The sequence below is a fragment of the Nematolebias whitei genome, chromosome 23 (assembly GCF_014905685.2).
Source record: "Nematolebias whitei isolate Nwh7 chromosome 23, NemWhi1, whole genome shotgun sequence".
NCBI lineage: Eukaryota > Metazoa > Chordata > Actinopteri > Cyprinodontiformes > Rivulidae > Nematolebias > Nematolebias whitei.
This window is the reverse complement of record NC_056520.1, coordinates 13,761,358-13,781,719: the sequence shown is the minus strand read 5'-3', so window position 1 is coordinate 13,781,719 and position 20,362 is coordinate 13,761,358. Positions and strand designations below refer to the sequence as shown.

Sequence of the window (20,362 nt, the reverse complement as noted above, 5' to 3'; positions counted from 1 at the left end):
ATATATATATAATTTTAATCGTGAGTGTACTACTTCCTACCACCTTGTGCATGTGCAAATTGTCTTTTTCTGAATTTGTGTATTCTGCTTCTTTTTTTACTAGTTCCTGTTTCTTTTTTCTGTATAATTAGAACATGCTACTGGATGCCTCAAATTTTCCCTTTGGGATTAATAATCTGTCTGTCTTTTTGTCTTCTGAAAAAAGTGATGTGATGATTCACTTATAATAATTAATGCATGACATCATCCTTCTACATGTCCCATTTGTTTTAGAAGCTTGAGAAAATCCAGTAAGAAATCTCTATGAGTTTGTAGTAGGGTGCTGATTGTAGTTGGGAATATTTCTAGAGACATGAACATTAAATATATCCATTTTAACATGTGACCAGAACTTTGCTGTGAAGAGTGCATTTACAAAATGCTGACTTCAATTTATTCATTATTACCGGCACTGCCTTTTTGGCTATTTTCCCTGGTCAGCAAACTTTTATATCAAAGCGTTTTTCATCATAAAATGTTCATTTGAAATACTGCAGGAGCTGGAAGCAGAAAAACAAAAACTGAAGAATGAGACCGATGAACTGCAGAGACAGATCAAGCTCAATAAAAAGGTTCATAAACAGGTATGCACCTTTCTTCTGCTCAATTGTTGCACTTTATGAAAGTGACTCATAAACACGCACAGTCTCAGTTCCCCAACATCTAATGCAAACCTTCTTAATCCAGGCACCATCGTAAACAACATGCTATCATTTTTATGTATTTCATTCATTATGCACTGAGATTTTATTATGCACAGTGTGGGAAAAGTTGAACGAGTATGGAAGGAAATATGTGTCGCTAGGATTCGAATTAAAAATGCCACTGAAATTTTAATGTTGTATGTTTGCATTTCATTTTTCAGTTTTAAAATATATTCAGAATACATTTTTAACCTAAAGAAAATCATTGTCATTATTTCTATATGTTTGAAACTTCATTTGTTATTTTCACTTCAAGCTAAAAATTCACATTATTATTTCAAAGTCATCACATTTTCAATAGCTGTTTTTCATTTGAACTTTTAAGTGTTAAAAATTCGGCATATGAAAAGAAATTCAAACCTTTCAAAATTCAAGCTCCATATTTTCAGTGTCCTGAGATTCAACTGGCTCAGTGGCACTGTCTCAAATTCAGTGTCTAAAAATTCAGTGTAAAAAAATAGGTAGGGTTACTTCAGGTCACAGACATTAGCAAAGGATGTCAGAATCCAACACCCACATCCACTTTTTTTTAGTCACTTGACGTTACGCTTGTCGCACTCATTTTGAAGGAAAACAGCATGGCCGAGGCGGTCACGGAAGCTAACGCTAACTCAACGGTGAATTTAATGTTTTAATTTTTCTGTAGTATTGTTTATGAAGTATTGAACTTCATGCGCAAAAAACAAAAAACAAACATAAAGAAAAAATATGAACTCATTTCCCATGAAACGGACAGATCGTTTTAATGAGAGTTTTGGTTCAAGTGACCTCGAAGCTTACGAACATCCGAACTCACTACTTTGATATCTTCCTTTATCGAAAAGGAGTGCTTCTCCCAGAATGGTTCCCATGAAGATAACACCATGAGAACCCCTTTGTCTAATAACATTTACTTTTCAGGGAATGGACAGCAACACCTTTTGGTGAAACATTGCCTGCTATTAACTCCAAAATGTCATTTTCTGTTTTATTTCATACCTGAATGTTTATTCATGTTAATGTGTGTTCTAAGTAATCTCTCTTTAAGAATATATTTGGTCTTTAGATTTTATCAAACAAGAGTTAGGACCGCCCCCTCCTGAGGTGGACCAAAGTCAATCTGTAACACACAGACAGTTAAGTTAAGTTTCATTTCTGGCATTACTTCTTCACTGCTTTTTCACATCTACTTCTACAATTCTGCTGCACACTTCACTGAGGCTCAGTCTCAGAAGACTTCACTGGAGCTCGGAACTGGGAGAGAAAAACCCAGCTTCAGAGAGGAGAGAAGCATCCTTTCTGCAGACTTCTCAGGACGAGAAAAAGACACAGAACATGGCATTAACCTGAGATTTGTTACCAGAACCATCACTCCGCAGAGTGGTAAATCCCAGCTGACTCCCATATGGACCCTCGTCCCTCTAAGATGACAGGTGAACTTTGAGGAAAAATCAGCCTCTCAGTCACCAGAACATCTGGGCTGGTACCATTTTTAAGCAGCTGTCGGACCATTCTGGCATCTCATTCTGGTAGGACAAAGACTCTTCAATGCCTTTCTGGTGAACCTACATCACAATTATCTTTGACAAACTACCGCTCACTTTAGACACAATTTTAACTCCAAACCGGATTCCAAAAAAGTTGGGACACTAAACAAATTGTGAATAAAAACTGAATGCAATGATGTGGAGATGGCAAATGTCAATATTTTATTCGTAATATAACATAGATGACAGATCAAAAGTTGAATCTGAGTAAATGTAAAATTTTAAAGGAAAAATATGTTGATTCAAAATTTCACAGTGTCAACAAATCCCCAAAAAGTTGGGACAAGTAGCAATAAGTGGCTGGAAAAAGGAAATTGTGCATATAAAGAACAGCTGGAAGACCAATTAACACTAATTAGGTCAATTGACAACATGATTGGGTATAAAAAGAGCTTCTCAGAGTGTCAGTGTCTCTCAGAAGCCAAGATGGTAAGAGGATCACTAATCCCACCATTGTTGCGCAGAAAGATAGTGCAGCAATACCAGAATGGTGTTACCCAGCATAAAATAGCAAAGACTTTTAAGTTATCATCATCAACCGTGCATAACATCATCAAAAGTTTCAGAGAATCTGAAACAATCGCTGTGTGTAAGGGTCAAGGCCGTAAAACTCTACTGGATGCTCGTGATCTCCGGGCCCTTAAATGTCACTGCACCTCAAACAGGAATGCCACTGTCAAGGAAATAACAGAATGGGCTCAGGAATACTTCCAGAAACCATTGTCAGTGAACACAATCCACCGTGCCATCTGCCGTTGCCAGCTGAAACTCTACAGTGCAAAGAGGAAGCAATTTCTAAGCAAGCTCCACAAGCTCAGATGTTTGCACTGGGCCAGGGGTCATTTAAAATGGAGTGTGGTAAAATGGAAGACTGTTCTGTGGTCAGATGAGTCACGATTTGAAGTTCTTTATGGAACACTGGGACGCCATGTCATCTGGACCAGAGAGAACAAGGTTCTCTCTGGTCCAAGGCCCAATTTGTTATCAACGCTCCATTCAGAAGCCTGCATCACTGATGGTACGGGGTTGCATGAGCGCTTGTGGCATGGGCAGCTTGCATGTCTGGAAAGGCACCATTAATGCAGAGAACTATGTTCAAGTTCTAGAACAACATATGCTCCCATCTAGACGTCATCTCTTTCAGGGAAAACCCTGCATTTTTTCAACACCATAATGCCAGACCACATTCTGCAGCAGTCACAACATCATGGCTACGTAGGAGAAGGATCCGGGTACTGAAATGGCCAGCCTGCAGTCCAGATCTTTCATCTACAGAGAACATTTGGCGCATCATAAAGAGGAAGGTGCGACAAAGAAGGCCCAAGACGATTGAACAGTTAGAGGCCTGTATTAGACACGAATGGGAGAGCATTCCTATTTCTAAACTTGAGAAACTGGTCTCCTCTGTCCTCAGACGTCTGTTGAGTGTTGTAAGAAGAAGGGGGGATGCCACACAGTGGTAAAAATGGACTTGTCCCATCTTTTTTGGGATTTGTTGACGCCATGAAATTTGGAAACAACAGATTTTTTCCCTTAAAATGATACATTCTCTCAGTTTAAACTTTTGATCTGTGATTTGTGTTCTATTCTGAATAAAATATTAGATGTTGGCACCTCCACATCATTGCATTCAGTTTTTATGCACAATTTGTTTAGTGTCCCAACTTTTTTGGAATCCGGTTTGTATTTCACAAACAGAACCAGTCCAAATTCTGCTATTTAAGTTTTCTCATCAATTAGACCTTTGATACAAAGCTATTTTGTTATTCAGTAGCTCTTGTTATGCATCATCATCATCACATATATCATAGATTATTATTTTTATAATAAAATACATAAAATCAACTGAATTTGTTATTTATTTTTGGCATATCTGTGTGTATTAACTGACTTGATGCCCTTTAAACACGAGAAAGAACTCACATTTCAGTTTACATTAATTTGGTGTTTAATAGAGACTGATTTTTCCTCTACAAGAGAGGTGGTGCCCACACAACAAGGCTATTTGCATATTAAGTGCATATCTTATGAGCTTAACTGATAATTTACAATATATATCCAGCCCCATATCCCTCTACACAAACATACATTAAAATTTCAGTGGCATTTTTAATTCAAATCATAATGACACATATTTACTTCCTTAAATGTGCAGAGTGTTTATAGCTCATCTCATGTCTCTGGCATCATTCATTATAAGATTTTCAATTTGGAGATGTACCGGAGCTCACTCCAAGTGATGCTGAAACATGGCTTCATGAACACCAGCTTGAATTTGCCCGGTGATGGCGCAACATTGTCAAACAGTAAATGCCTTAGATTCATCAACATGAAATATTATTTTCTGTCAGGAAAGAAAATAATCTGATGGCTGTTGTTTGGCGATCTGGAAGTTTGTGGCTATGCATTCCGAACGTTCCTTCATAACTTTTAGTCCTCTCACAGCTGGTTACAGTTTGAGAAACTGATACTTTTTTTTATTTCAGCCAGTATCAGCATAAAACAAAGTATTTTAATGTTATGCTCAGAAATTATTTTATTTCTAGAACATGACTGTTTCCTCTTAAATTGAAAACAAAATGTATTTGAACCTGACCTGAAGCTGGGTGTTTATTGGAGCTTTTTCAGGAACACACACAAACCTAATCCCAGTTATTCGTTCTGGTATCTACAAACACAATCTATAAAAATCACACAGAACTGTAACCTCCATCATTGTCTTTGCACAGGAACTCACTGAGCTGAAGACGACGGTCCTGAAAGGAGTCTCTACTGACCAGACAGACATGACCAAATCAGAACTTACAGCGGAGCTAGAAAATATCAGGAAACAATATGAAGGCATTGCTGCTGAGAACATCGCTAAGGCTGAGAAGTTGTACAACAACCAGGTTACACATATACATTTTTATCACGAACAAACATATTCTGATAAGTTTATGTTTATCATACTCATGCTTTACATTTAAATGTCAGTTTTTAAGAACCGCCATCACATACTTTTTTACTAGCTAAACTGATACGGGATACTGATATGAGTCTTAATCCAAACGTGAAACCACTGGTGTTCCTTCAAAGCTGTACTCTCAACTGTTACTGTTAGATTTGAAGATATTGTAGTTAACCTGTGTGCTCAATACCAATCTGGTTCAAAACAGTCCAGAGGTCAGCAAACATAACATGGGCTGCTTGTATCTAAAACCCTTCTATCTAATTTCTGTACTTCTTGTGCAAGATCACAGGGAGCTGGAACTTCTCTCCGTCATCACAGAAACAGATACCGTATTTTTCGGACTATAAGGCGCACCCGGTTATAAAGCGGGTCTTTTTTCATACATAAGGCGCACCGGATTATAAGGTGCATTAAGCGAAATAAGTTCATTTTGACAGATTTTAGAGCGCCGTGTACCACATAAGTTCGGTTTGAGGTCAGTAAGCACAACCAGAATTAATACTTAAGGTGCACTGGATTTTAAGGCTCACTGTCGATTTTTGAGAAAATTAAAGGATTTTAAGTGTGCCTTAAGATCACCGATTAACCTAACACACACGTTTTTAGTCTGTGGAAGGAAACCAGCGAAAAGACTAAGTGAAAATCCACACGTGCACAAAAATATTCTGACTCCAAGCAAAAAGAGCTTACCACCTGTGCCTATATGCAGTCTACAACAAAGTGCAGATCTCTAAATTCAGTTAAAAACTTGTGAATGGAATAACGCTCACAAATCATTTAAACATGAAAGTACATCAACAACATCAGCTTATTGTTGTCTTGTAAAAATTATATGCGGGTTGGATCAGGCTATGGTTGCTGTTTCTTAATCCAGTAATAAAATCACTCAAATGACTGAAACAGATATAATTAGATAAATACACCAGGACCTGCCAGATTAAGAGGATAAAAACCATCAACTAATTTACATAAAATATGATTAGACAATGCAATTTTTTTAAAAACTAAAATAATAATGAATAAGCAACATATGAAGATATGACAGTGTGACCTGGATTGGGCGTGATTGGGAGGAACAGCCTCTCTGAACCTGAGTGGTGTTCTGTTGTTGGAATTCTGTGCTAGTCATGGTTTGTCTATCACAAACACCATGTTCGAGAACAAGGGTGTCCATAAGTACACTTGGCACCAGGATGCCCTAGATCGTTGAGACGTTGTGTTTTGTTTGTATTTTCTTGTGTTATCAGTCCTGCCTTTTTTAGTGTTTCTTCCCTCATGTTGCCAGATCCTGTCTCACCTGTCCTCAATCCCAGTCACAGGTGTTCATCATTGTGTCTTGTTAGTGTCCTCTATTAGTTCTGTGTCAGTTTGTTTCTTCCCTGTCTGTGGATTGTCCTCCCAAGTGGTTCATGCTGTTTTTCTCCGTGTCACCCTTCTCTTGCTTATATTTATGCAAGTTTTTGCTGCCATGTCAGCCTTTTCTTTTTCATATTTGTTAATGAATTAGAATTCTTTATTTTAGCTTTCAGTTTCCCACATCTGTCTGCACCCTGGGTTCAACTAAACCACAGATAGTCGTAGATTAATGATTGATTTTGTAGTGGAGTTGGCTGATTTACAGCCATTTATTGTGGACACTTGGGTAAAGACAGGAGCTGAGCTGTCAACCGATCACCACTTGGTTGAGAGTTGGATCAGATGGCAGGGAAAGATGAAGGACATACCCGGTAGACTCAATCATGTTGTGAGAGTCTGCTGCAAACTCTTGGTAGAAGAATCCGCCAAAAAGATTTTCAACTCACACCTCCGGGAGAGCTTTAATCGCATCCCACCTAAGGCGGGGACATTGAGTCCGAGTGGGCCATGTTCTGCACCTCAGTTGTTGAGGTGGCTGCCTTGAGCTGTGGCCGCAAGGTTGTCAGTACTTCTCGCAGTGGCCATCCTTGAACTCAGTGGTGGACACCCCGGGTTAGGGTTAGGCTTTACTAACACTGTGTTCAGTGAAGGTGGGGTGCTTTTGACCTCAACCATTGATATTGTTGGAGGTGGAAGGAATACTTCTCAGACCTTCTCAATCCCACTGGCACATCTTCCATGGAGAAAGTTGAGTCGGGGGAATTCGAGGTTGGTCTGTCCATAACCGTGGCAGAGGTCACCGAGGTAATTAAAAAGTTCCAAGGTGGCAGGGCTCTGGGGGTAGATAAGATTCACCCTAATTTCTTAAAGGCTCTGGATGTTGTGGGTTTGTCTTGGTTGGCACGCCTTTGCAACATTGCATGGACATCAGGGGCAGTGCCACTGGATTGGCAGACTAGGGTGGTGGTTCCCCCCTTCAAGAAGAGGGACTGGAAGAAGTGCTCCAATTATAGGCTCTCCTTAGCCTCCCTGGTAAGGACTATTCATTATTATTGAAGAAACAAGTCTTCAAAAACTAATTATATGATATTCAGTAATAGAAAGAGAACTGTCGATGTTCCATTTAGAGTTGAGGGTGTTGAGATTTAGTGAGGTGAAGTTTTTGGGTGTTATCATTGATGAAAAGCTGACATGGAAGCATCACATAAATTATGTAAGAATAAAAATAGCTACATCTTTTGCAGTACTGTACAAAGTAAGGGAGTAATTAAATGATAAAGCTCTGTATATGTTGTATAACACATTAATTGTTCCACACTTAATCTATTGTATTGAGGTTTGGGCGAAAGCATGTAAAACAATTACAAATCCTATTTTTGTTTTACAGAAAAGAGCTGTAAGAATTATTACTAGAAAACATTTCAGTCACTCATCAAGTACATTATTTTAGCAACTGAAGTTATTGAAGTTCCATGATTTGGTAGATTATAGTATTTTATCAGTTATGCATAGGGTTCATAATAACACATTACCTTCAAATATCCAATTAAATTTTGTTAAAAGAGAGAGTTGTTATAATCTTAATGGGATAGAGATATTTGTGAAACCTAAATTTTGAACTAGTCTGAAGGAATGGTCTACTTCAATCCAAGAAATTAGATTATGGAATAATCTGGAGAGTGATGTTAAAAATGCCAGATCAATGTGTATATTTAAGAGAATGATCAAAGTTTATTTGTTTAAAACAAAAACTATGAAATAGCTTAATGTGTATTTGTATAAATTGTTGCTAGAGAAGGAGTTATTTATTTTGTTTTTGTTATTTGAAAATTATTATTGTTTGAATTAATTTTTTGGAAAAAAAGGGCAGAGGTAAGATTTTTTTCTTCTTTCTGCTGCCTTTCATTTTATTTGTGATTGTATTTCTTATTGTATACAGAATTGTTTAGTTTTGTTTAAAAAATGTATAAACTTTATAATAATAATAAATTAAAAAAAACAAGTCTGATTGTTGGTTGAACCTCAGATCCAGGAGGAACAATGTGGGTTCCGTCTTGGTTGTGGAACATTGGACCAGTTCTTTACCCTCACTTGGGTCCTTGAGGGGTCGTGGGAGTTTGCCCATACAGTCTACATGTGTTTTGTGGACTTGGAGAAGGATTTTGACCATGTTCCTTGGGATACACTGTGGGGGGTGCTCCGTGAGTATGAGATTGGGGGCCCTTTGTTATGGGCTGTTCGGTCCCTATACAAGCGGTGCGAGAGTTTGGGTCACATTGCTGACAGTAAGTCAGACCCCTTCAGAGTGGGAGTTGGACTCCATGAGGGCTGCCCATTGCCACCGATTCTGTTCACAACTTTTATGGACAAAATTTCTTGGTGCAGCCAGGGGGCTGAGGTATTCTGGTTTAGTGGCCTCAGGATTCCATCTCTGCTCTTTGTAGATGATCCGGTCCTGTTGGCATCATCATGCCATGATCTTCAGCTCTCACTGGAGCAGTTCAGAGCCAAGTGTGAAGCAGCTGGGATGAGAATCAGCACCTCCAAATCTGAGGACATGGTCCTCAGTTGGAAAAGGATGAATTGCTCTCTTCAGGTCGAGGGAGAGGTTCTGTCTCAAGTGGAAGAGTTCAAGTATATTGGGGTTTTGTTCATGAGTGAGGGAAGAATGGAGCATGAGATTGACAGATGGATTGGTGCAGCGTCTGCAGTATTGCAGACTCTGTACCGGTCCGTTGTGGTGAAGAGGGAGCTGAGCTGTAAGTTAAAGCTCTCTGTTTACTGGTTGATCTACATTCCTATCCTCACCTATGTCCATGAACTCTGGGTAGTGACCGAAAGAACAAGATTGTAGATACAGGTGGTTGAAATGGGTTTCCTTCGCAGGGTATCTGGACTGTCCCTTAGAGATAGGGTGGGAAGTTCAGTTATCTGGGAGAAACTCTGCGTATAACTGCTGCTCTTCCACATCGAGAGAAGCCAGTTGAGCTGTTCAGACATCTGGTAAGGATGCTCCCTGGGTACCTCCTTGGGAGGTGATTTAGGCGTGTCTGGCTGGGAGGAGACCCCAGGGAAGAACCCGGACATGCTGAAGAGACTATGTCTCTGTATTGGCCTGGGAACACCTTGGGGCCTCCCAGAGCAGCAGGAAGAGGTGGCTGTGGAAAGAGATGTCTGGGCCCCCCTGCTCAAGTTGCTGTCCCGGTAACCTGACTTTGCACCAATCGGAAGATAATGGATGGATGGAATATATGAAAATAACCATAGTGTCATGTAGTGGTTTTCATTTGGATCTCTCTGCAATATTCTGTTGCCTTAACAAATACCTCTGATCTTTATTTTTGCAGATCACGGAAATGGACAAGACAGTTAGCACAAACAAGGAAGAGCTGTCAATGGCCAATAAGAAGATCACAGAGTTAAATGTCCATATCAATGAATTAACCTCTACGATCACTTCACTTAACACCACTGTACGTAGCATGCATCTCTGATATCTGTCCTCTCTGAACTCCAAGCACTCATCTTATCTTTCTTATATCGCAGATAAATGACATGAAGGACCACCAGAGACAAGAAAAGGAGAAGCTGGAGTCCAAAATTGCCAAAATGAAGGTAGAGATGGCTAACCAATTGTGCAATTATCAGAAATTGCTCTGCGTCAAGATGGAACTGGATATGGAGATCAGCTGTTACAGGAAGCTACTGGAAGAGGAGGAAGTCAGGTAGTGTTGGATGCTGATTCAGCTTTTCTGTCCATATTCATCCTCTTTTGATTTGACTGTTGTTTTATACTATCCCTCTCAACTGTCTTGCTTCTCATGTATCTAAAAAAAAAATAAAATCACACATTTGCTTCGCATCATACCTTTCTCACCACATTCAGTTTTGTTCAGCTCAAAAGTTTCCAGTCACAACCAACCCCAATTACCCAGAGCTCAGTTCTGCACGATCTGTCTGTGCATGTGAGCTCAATAACTTGAAAAACAAGGGAGGTACAGATTTCTATTTTGGTCAGTGGCTGACTCAGTGCATAAGAAAGGTTCCTTTCCAAATGTGAGTTACCAGGTCAAAATCCAATATGGCTGCCGCCATAGATGTTTATGTATGTAAACCATGTTTGTTGTATAACTTGATAAATAAGCATTGTGCTGACTTCTATTTTGGTGTGTAGCTGCACCGAAGTAAGAAAGGTCCATATTGAAATTCAACAAAGTTAAGTCATGTCCTCTGGATGGTTTCTTAAAAAAATTAAATTAAAATAAAAAAAACCCGTTGAGATGACCTTTTTGGATTTTTTTACCTGGATTATTGAGCATCAAAATCCAACACTCATCTCGTAAACTACAAATATTCGCTATTTAAATCCTTCAGTGACGAAGGACATCGACGAACCGCTTCCCCTCTGTTTTATTTTAAAGTGAGAAAATATCCAATTTTTAGTGTTACGCTGATAACATCCAAGGTCAACGCAACCTCTGCTTCACAGCTCACAGTTGTTGAAGGCATCAGAAGTTATCAGTTATCAGACTCCTCTCTGAGTAGACAGAAAGACTCTCGACTTCACATACATATTTCTATAATATGTGAAAACATCCATGACCTTTACATAACTTCCCTAACACCATCCTTGATTGTACATCTTCTTGTGCAAAACACATCAGTACCCTGACTTTTTCTACCAATTTTCATTGCTGCACTCACAGAATAACAGCTTTTCAAGTTTCTCAACAATAAAGCTACTCTCATCCACATCGTTACTTTTCACATCAATTACAGTATTTATCTTCTCTCTGGTCTACCAAACACATTAATCTATAAACTTCAGCAGGCCAAGAAATCTGCCCCATGCATTGTTTCCAGAATTTTATCGACTGAACATGTAACTCAAAATCTCTCCACTGGCTTCCTCTCCAGTATTTAATTAAATTAAAGCTTTTCTTCCTCCCTTTCAAAGCGCTCCAAAAGACGATGCAGGACAAAATTTTGAAATGTTACACTTTATCCCAAACTCCCAGACCATTTTCTACTTCCCAGCTCTTCTTACCCTCATCCACACTGGGCCTGAGAACCTTTTCTACATTTAAACTTCACTCGAAACTTATCTGTTTGCACAAATCTGGACTCTATTAATCCAAGTTCCTGCCATGTTTCACATATTTTGTCTTTTTATCTACTCGTTAATTTGCCTGTTTTACTACTACTACATAATCATAATATCATTAATAATGGCTGGAGAGATTGAAGCTAAATAAAAGAAATAATTGTAGCTTTCTTTCATGTTTTTCACATTTCTAATCGTTGCATCTATATCTGCAGGATTGGCGTGTCAAAACAAGACAACTCAGCCCCGAGTAAAACAGGTTTGAACAGTTCGGCTGTTCTCAGACATTTTTGTTAGTCAGGAAAAAAAAAACAATATTAATCTTGAAATGTTATGATTGTGTTGGATTAGACTTGAATCAAGGGAAAGGACAGCTTGAGATACACGTTTCCTCCATCGAACAGGTAAAAACATTTGTTTCTGAATCATTTTGCAGGTGACTCATTTCCACATAGAAATTAAGCATATGTATTACTGAACAAAAAGTCCTGACTCTGTCAGGCTGAGGTAACACTCAGTGTAATGAGCAGCTCATCGAACAAACAAGTTCAAATGTCTTAATTACCACCTCGGTTGATGTGCTGGTTTTATTGGCTACATTCACTCACAAAATCTTCTTTTTTTTTTAAATTGCATTTATTCACTAAATCTGTTCTTGTTTTATTTAACTATTTTCCTTCTTACTGTAGTCTTCAGAGACAAAAAGCAGCATCCAGACAATAATTAATGATAATGTTACCAGGTAATCTTCACTAAAACATATCACCTATCTAATGTTTATAGTTTTCTGTAACAGTTCTCTAAGTGCTATGAGTTTTCACAGGACTTCCAGTAAAGGGGAATTGAACTCCACCAGGAGTAATTCAGGTAAAACCTCTCCTGCTCTCACCTGAACACCCCCAGAAGTTACATTTTCTTTATTGAGCGTAAAAACTCAACATGCAGATCACCGACTGTTAAAGAAACCTGCAGATGTAACAATACACCCCATGTTTTTGAAAAATGACGCCATAAGACCTGAGTTTAAGTGAATTGCCATGATGTATTTTTGAAACGAGGATCTCAAGACAAAGGAAGCCCTGCTTACTTCTCTGCACACGACCATGGAGCCCCAATAGCTTTCTTTTAAGCATGAAATAACTTATTGTAGCTAAATGTGTTATCAGGAACATCTGAGCATCCAGGAAAAACAAAAATGATCTGAGGGGTGTGTTTTTTTGTTGTTGTTTTTTTAATTCACCAATGTCCTAGTTATTTAGGTGGAGGGAGCAGGACTTAGAGCATGCACTGGAACCAGTCTGCAGGGACTCCAGTCCTGTTTTTGCTTCATCTTCTGAGCTCCTTTAGGATATCTAATTTTCCCTTTCATCACTCACAAACATTATTAATTAGACACAAGCACTTCCATCCATTCATCTATTATCTTTACACGCTTATCCCTTTTTGGGTCGCAGGGGGTCACTGCTGCCCATAGACAATGTGCAACAACCTGGACAGGTCGCAAATCCATCACAGGGACACATAGAGCCAAATGACAGACTTCGAATGTTATCAACCCATTAAATGGCCGATATTAGTTATCATCCCCATAGATTGCGTTCAGACTGTCCCTCCTGTACCTCCTAGTTGGTTTAAACATACACTCTTATAATACTACTAATAATAATGTCATCATATTGTCATCACTGTATGTTTCCATACAATGGTGAAATTAGTCTCTGCATTTAACCCATCTACCACAAGGTGGTGCAGTGGGCAGCTATTGAAAGCGCCCGGGGAGCATTTTGGGGAAGAGTTGTGCTGCCCAGAGACACCACGAGGTGTGCAGTGCCGGTGGATCGAACCTGGGACTTTGGGATCCCAGGCCGGCTGCCCTGCCTCTAAACCATCTCGGCCCCCATCGCCGATAATATGCAGCTTCGCCCACATGTAACACCGGAAGCTTTTTTTGTTAGCTTTATTTAACCCTTTTCCTAAACCTAACCTTACACCTGACCTAGAGCACTGACCCTAAACTTAACCCCCTGACCCATGACATATTATCAGCAATAAGAATATACCTTTAAACCTACTAGGAGGTACAGGAGGGACAGTCTGAAGGAAACCTATGGAGATAATAACAACTAATAACGGCCATTTAATGGCTGATAACATTCGAAGCGGGTACAAATGAGACAACCATTCACTCTCTCACTCACTCCTAGGGATAATTTAGAGTTACCAATTAACCTAACATGCATGTTTTTGGTCTGTGGGAGAAACCAGAGTACCTGGAGAAAACCCACGCATGCACGGAGAGAACATGCAAACTCCACCCAGAAAGACCCCGGGCAAAGTTTTGATCCAGTAACCTGCTCGCTGAGATGCAACAAATCTACCTACTGCGCCACTGTGGACACAAGGACTTGACATGGAAACTGAAGTCAGAACAGATTGGCGCCCCCTGTCGGCAGGCTGCTGTACATGTTTAAATACATGAAAACGAGCCTAAAAATAAAACACTTCAAAACCTTTTTTGTTTAGATGTTGACTAGTTGTTTCATACAATTCTATCCTCAGCTGTATGTACAAATATTTATTCAGTTATCGATAATTTATCATATATTCTTTTTTTAATACTAAAACTTTAGATTTTTATTTTTAATTTTTTTTTTTTTTTTTACTGGTTTGGAGAACACATTTTGTTCTTGTATGTCTGATAAATCTGATTCAGCAGATTCTGAGGCCTAAAACAGTCAGTGGTTTTGTGCAGAGGGAGGTGAGCCATGCAGCCTTCATTTCAACAGCAAAGATTCTGGTTCCAAAAATACAACATGGCAACTCCTATAAATCTGGATATTTGGGCTTCAACATTGGAAAATGGGAGGAGTCAGAGACGCCTGTTGGTCAAAGCATGCTTTTGTCTATTTGCATTTTTAAAGATTATAAGCAGAGGGAAATTTCAAATCCCAACATAGACATATATTTAAAATTGGTTTAGACAACTTTAATTCAAATGTTAATATTTAATCTTGAAATGTGATTGTGTTGGAGTAGACATCAACCAAGGAGATGGACATGCTGGGATGACACCTGCTCCCACCAGTGAAAAGGTAAAACATTTATAATTCAGAATCTTTGGACATCCAACTCATTTCTACATAGGAATTAAGAACATTGAAGAAAAGTGTTTGTATTACTGAATGAAAAGTCTTGACTCAGTCAAACAGAGGTAACACTCAGTGTTATGAGCAGCTCATCGAACAAACAAGTTCAGATGTCTTAATTACCACCTGATGTGCTGTTTTTATTGGCTACATTCATTCGCAACATCTTCATTTTTAATTTTATGTATTTACTAAATATGTTCTTGTTTTATTTAACTATTTTCCTTCTTAGTCTTCAGACACAAAAACCAACATCATCAAGACAGCAACAACAGAGATTACCACGTAATGTTCACAAAAACATATACTTATCTAGAGTTTATAGTTTTCTGTAACAGTTCTCTAAGTGCTATGAGTTTTCACAGGACCTCCACAAAAGGGGACTTGAACTTCACCAGAAGTAACTCAGGTAAAACTTCTCCTGCTCTCACCTGAACACCCCCAGAGGTTATACTTTTTTTTCCGTGAAAACAGCATGCAGATCACTGACTGTTAAAGAAACCTGCAGATGTAATAATCCACTTCGTGTTTTGAAAAAATGCAGCCATAAGACCTCGGTTAAAGTGGATTGCCAGGATGTATTTTTGAAACCAGGATATCAGCACTAAGGAAACCCTGCTTACTCCTCTGCACATGGTCATGGTGGCCCAAGAGCTTCTTTAAAGCATGAAATAAGTAATTTCGGCTAAATGTGGTATCAGCTGGATCAGCCACACATGCATAAATGTCTTAAACAGGCATTGACCTGTTTTCAACATACAACACATAAGGCTGCCAAGTGTCCCAAAATCTTTTAACAGAACCTTTCAGGGTATATCTATTTTTTTCCAAATTAATATGATACATGATTTCTCTTATCCAATGTTCATATGCCAGGGGTGTGCGTGTCCTTCCAACTGCACAATGCAAGTCTCCTGGTCAGAAGAGAACCAAAAGCAGTCATATCATTCTCATACTTGCTGAAGGGCATATCCACAGGGACTACCCCGAACAGTGAGATGAAACTTGATGGGTGCATAGTTTTTCCACATATCACAGAGAATCAGAATCAGAAGAATCCGAATAAGTTTTATTATCATTGTACCAAGATACAGTGAGATTATGTTCGTACAGTAATCCGAAAGTTGGGTGGCATGCACGTTGCTGCTACTACAAGAATGCGGCCTCTTATTCTTTATCAGAATACTTTTTTTTTTAGATAGAAAAAGGTAAAAGGCCATGAGGATGGATAGTGGTATTACAAAAAGATCTCTTCACATCCTGTCTTATCAGGTCACGATTTAAAACATCAAAAAAACTCTACCAGCAAGCATATTTATAAACACATTACATATGCATTTGACAACAAGAAGGTGAGATGTGTCAATCAAGCCCATTCCAGATAGGTGCCATCGTCCTGATAAGATGTTGGTCAACCAGCAATTCTGATAACCCTGCACAGAAGTTCTCGGGGGTGGGGGGGGGGGGGGGGGGTTCGATACACAAAGCTTTTTCCTTAGTTTACCCATGTCCCAGGAGAAATTTGATAGTCGGCCTGCTTTCAAGGCCAAACGGGGGAGTCAGATTCAGATAAGCCACAATTGTTGATTTTCTTCAGGCAGACTGCTTTTTTTCTTGTCAGCCTTGAGTCCTGCTGGTACTTTCAAGATCCAAAATAGCCAAATTTATGAGCATTCTACTGATCCGTGCAATGATTCAAGGTCGTCTCCAACATGGTGGCGAGTCCAAGAAGCCGCAGGTGGCCTGTGATTTTCACAAATTGCTTCTATCTTATGGCTTAGCTCGTAAATCAGCTGATTTTGAGTACTCATAGCATCAACCAAACCTTCACACAGACTTGGCAGTTTTGTCATGGCCGAAGCTGCTGCCAATGTCTTCTTCATAAGCCGATAACATAGGAACCTGCCAATGCTAAAAAGCAGAAACTCTGCTATCATGAATCCAATTATATAAATGTCTTTGGTGTCCTCCTGAGAGAGAACTGAAAGACACATCAAGTCCCACATCCCCCACGGGTCCATGAACTATCCTGCAGCGTAAGTCTCAGCGGGACATGCGAGCGCTCTAGGACCCTGTCATTTTCTTGAAAAGATTTTGTCGATTGCGTTGAAAGTCCAGCTCAACAGATCTATAATAGTATTTTTCGTTTGCACGATGTGTAACAGGAGCTCCGAGACACAGACAGAGAGCAAAAAAGCAGGTGGAAGAAAAGAACAGGGAGGAAGAGGAAAAGTTGTCCACCTTGAACGAGAGTGAGTGCAGAACTTGTCAAAAATAGATTGCCAATAGGTCCGCAGTTTGGGACAAGTCCAGAATGTGTGTAAGAGTGTAGCTGGTGTTTGTTTACAACAGTTACATGCATAATCCAGGTCAGTTTTAATCTTGGACAGTTTGTCTTTGGACCAGTGCAGCCGGTGCACCACCTTGAATTGAACTACAGCGTGTCTCAGACAGATTGAGGATGGATACATATTCATGAACATTTGAGCATACAGGAAAAACAAAAAATGACCTGATGTGTTCTTTTTAAAACAGCAATGTCCCATTTGTTAACATGGAAGGAGCAGGACTTAGAACATGCATGCACTGGAACCAGTGGTTAATTTGAGCCGGATCCTGCCAGAACAAGATGCGGGAACTCCCTTATTTTCACCGTGCGCGGTCCGTCAACTGTTTGCTCGTATCCGGCAGCTCATATCTCTGCCCATAAAAATCCAAAGTCATCACACATTTTTATTTTGACTATTTATTAAAAATACAACAACAGGAGAAGTTGTCCATGTCTGTGGAATGGATGTTACTGCTGCAGCAGGTGCACCAGCTCGCGCACACGCTCCTGCCTGGTAGAGACGCTGATCGCATGTCCCGCAGAGATGAAGCGTCTTCATCCACCTTCAGTTGTGTCTCAGAAACCAAAGCAGCACAAACAAATATTTAACGGCACAAACCAGCACAAACTTAGCACTAAACACTCATTGTACTTACTGGAATTTTTGACGTGGGTGGGGTGTCAGCTTCACCTTGCTCAGCTGTGCGCCCTGCAGACAGTGCATGTTTTACGCAAAGGAGCATCTCCAGACGGCTCTGCGGAACGTGCACAACTGCCAATGTGTCCGAACTCCCACATACATTTCAAAGATAATAAATAAAATGCTTACAGTAAAAAAAAAAAAAACGAGTGAAATGTTTGATGTGTATTATTCACATAATCACGTTTCAAAATTTGTCACAATAACAGGATCAAAATGTCGAAGAGACAGGCCACTTTATTATCTAAAATAAATGGATGGATGGATTGTCTTTAGCTGGACAACAGAGAAATGAAACACTTGAATAGCGATTGGAGCAGAACAACCTGCAGGACTGAATTCAGCTGAGAAGAGTTCGGGTCGGACATTGAAGTTTATGTGTGTGTGTGTGTGTGGGGGGGGAATAGGATGCTTGACAGAATCGGAGCTGCTCTATTCACTGCTGTCTAAAATAGTAATTTCAATTCAACCTTCCTGTTTTTAATCAATTTAATCAAATGTTTACAGATATTTAACAAACATGTTAAAATACACCAAAATGCAGGAAATGGCATCTCTTTAATTCCATATTTTTTCTGGTGGAGGACCCACGGACGCCCCCAACCCCCGCCGGACCGCCTGCTATTTGTGTTCCGGCATCAATTGGTTTACAAATTAAGCCCTGACTGGAACCACTTGGTTGGTTTGGAGAACACATGTTGGACAAAAAAAAAATTGAATCAGCAGATTCTGATGCCTAAAAAAACTCAGTGGTTGTGTGCAGAGGGAGTAGTCGAGCCTTGCAATCTTCATTTTAACAGCAAAGATTCTAGTTCCAAAAATACAACATGGCAACTCCTATAAAGCTGGATATTTTTTACTTCAACATTGACCCATGGGAGGAGTCAGAGATTTTTATTCCTACTGTTAACTTCTGCTGGTCAAAACATTTTTCCTTCTTTTAATCAATTCAAATTTTTAAAGATTACAAGCAGATAGAAAGTTCAAATCCACACATTTAATATTTGTTCAGATTAAATTAATTAAATTGAATTCCAAAGGTAATTAATCTTGAAATGTGGTTGTGTTGGAGTAGCCGTCAGCCAAGGAGAAGGACATCCTGGGGTGACACCTGCTCCCACAAGTGAAACGGTAAAATATTTATAATTCAACATCATTGGACATGTGACTCATTTCTACACAGGAAGTACATTGAATAAAAATGTTTGTAATACTGTTAGTCTTTAGAGATTGTTCTGTGTTTACCATCTCAGTATGAAATTTGTGCGTGTCTTTTATTTACAAAGATTTTTTTATTTAAAAATTAAACAAATGTTTCTTTCTGTCCTTCATACTGGATGTGGATATTGATAGAAGTCGCCACCGAAGGAGAAGCCTAGCGGGTAATGTTTGCATACAGATATGTTATAATCAGTCTTTGTCGTTTTCTGTAATGTTTTAAGTACCATGAGTTTTTGCAGGTCTTCCAAAACGGAGGACCAAAAGTCGACACCAAAGAACCCAGGTATGACTTTTCCTGCTGTTGCATTGCCGAGGTCAGTCTTTTGTTGACTGAGTGTGAATGTGTCAGCGTACAAATCCATGCTGAAGTCTTCAAGACAACTTCTGATGTTCCAAATTTTGAGAGGTTTTGAGTTCTCATGTTTAATAAGCATGTTTAAGATTTTAAAAAGTTCAATTAAAATCAAAAAATTGGTTATAACCCTGACTTTTTTCATTGTGTCTGAGCAGATCCCAGCCCAAAATCTTCAAGTGCGGTCTTTAAAAATCTCAAAGGTCTTATGAAAAAGGTAACATATTTATGATACACAGTTATGTGCAATTATTTTCTGTTTCGTGATAAAATATTATAGTTTTTGATGCACTTGTTTGACAGGTGAACATTTTGGTTCATAAAACATTAGTCAAAACTGTGGCATAATGGTGGTAAAGAAAACATAATTTCCCCTTAAAATTAAAGAAACTGAATGTAAACTTGGTACTATGATGTCATCCTTATATTTCATGTCTGGTTTTTGTTGTTGTTTGTTTTTTAAATGATTAAATTATTCTCATTTCATCTAATGGTCAAAACGTTCTCAATTAGAAATATCATCTTGATATTGCAGACATAAAACATTAACAGATGTTTTTTTTTTAATGTGTCATTAAATGTCCAATCTGGGATTTCTGATGTCTAATCTGGGAATTCTGTTGTCAATCTTTGCATTTTAGATATCTAATATGAGATTACAATTGTTTAATCTTAAAGCGCAAGTGTTTATCTGGAGATTTTGAATGTCTAATCTTGGAATTAAGATGTCTAATCTGGGATTTCAAATGTATAAAAATGGCAATTCAGGTGTTTTCTACAAGATTGTAGGTGTTTGTCCTGGGATTTCAGAGCTCTAATATTAGATTGTAGATGTCTAATCAGAGATTTCAAATGTATAATCTGGGAATTCAGGTGTTTTTTACAAGATTTTAGGTATTTATCCTGGGATTTCTAATGCCTAATCTGGGATA

The 20,362-nt window shown here is 38.9% G+C and overlaps 1 protein-coding gene across 1 annotated transcript in view; it reads left to right on the top strand.

The window, feature by feature from the left end:
• Positions 1-20,362, top strand: part of LOC119428645 (desmin) — a 25,627-nt gene that overhangs the window by 4,488 nt on the left and 777 nt on the right. The window contains exons 4-18 of the mRNA XM_037696313.1: positions 537-623; positions 4,999-5,160; positions 9,926-10,051; positions 10,125-10,303; positions 11,898-11,941; positions 12,034-12,086; positions 12,372-12,424; positions 12,506-12,549; positions 14,719-14,774; positions 15,061-15,113; positions 15,194-15,237; positions 18,933-18,988; positions 19,211-19,239; positions 19,318-19,361; positions 19,589-19,647. Of these exons, the coding sequence (XP_037552241.1) occupies positions 537-623; positions 4,999-5,160; positions 9,926-10,051; positions 10,125-10,303; positions 11,898-11,941; positions 12,034-12,086; positions 12,372-12,424; positions 12,506-12,549; positions 14,719-14,774; positions 15,061-15,113; positions 15,194-15,237; positions 18,933-18,988; positions 19,211-19,239; positions 19,318-19,361; positions 19,589-19,647 (1,089 nt within the window). The remainder of the gene's footprint in view (positions 1-536; positions 624-4,998; positions 5,161-9,925; positions 10,052-10,124; positions 10,304-11,897; positions 11,942-12,033; positions 12,087-12,371; positions 12,425-12,505; positions 12,550-14,718; positions 14,775-15,060; positions 15,114-15,193; positions 15,238-18,932; positions 18,989-19,210; positions 19,240-19,317; positions 19,362-19,588; positions 19,648-20,362) is intronic.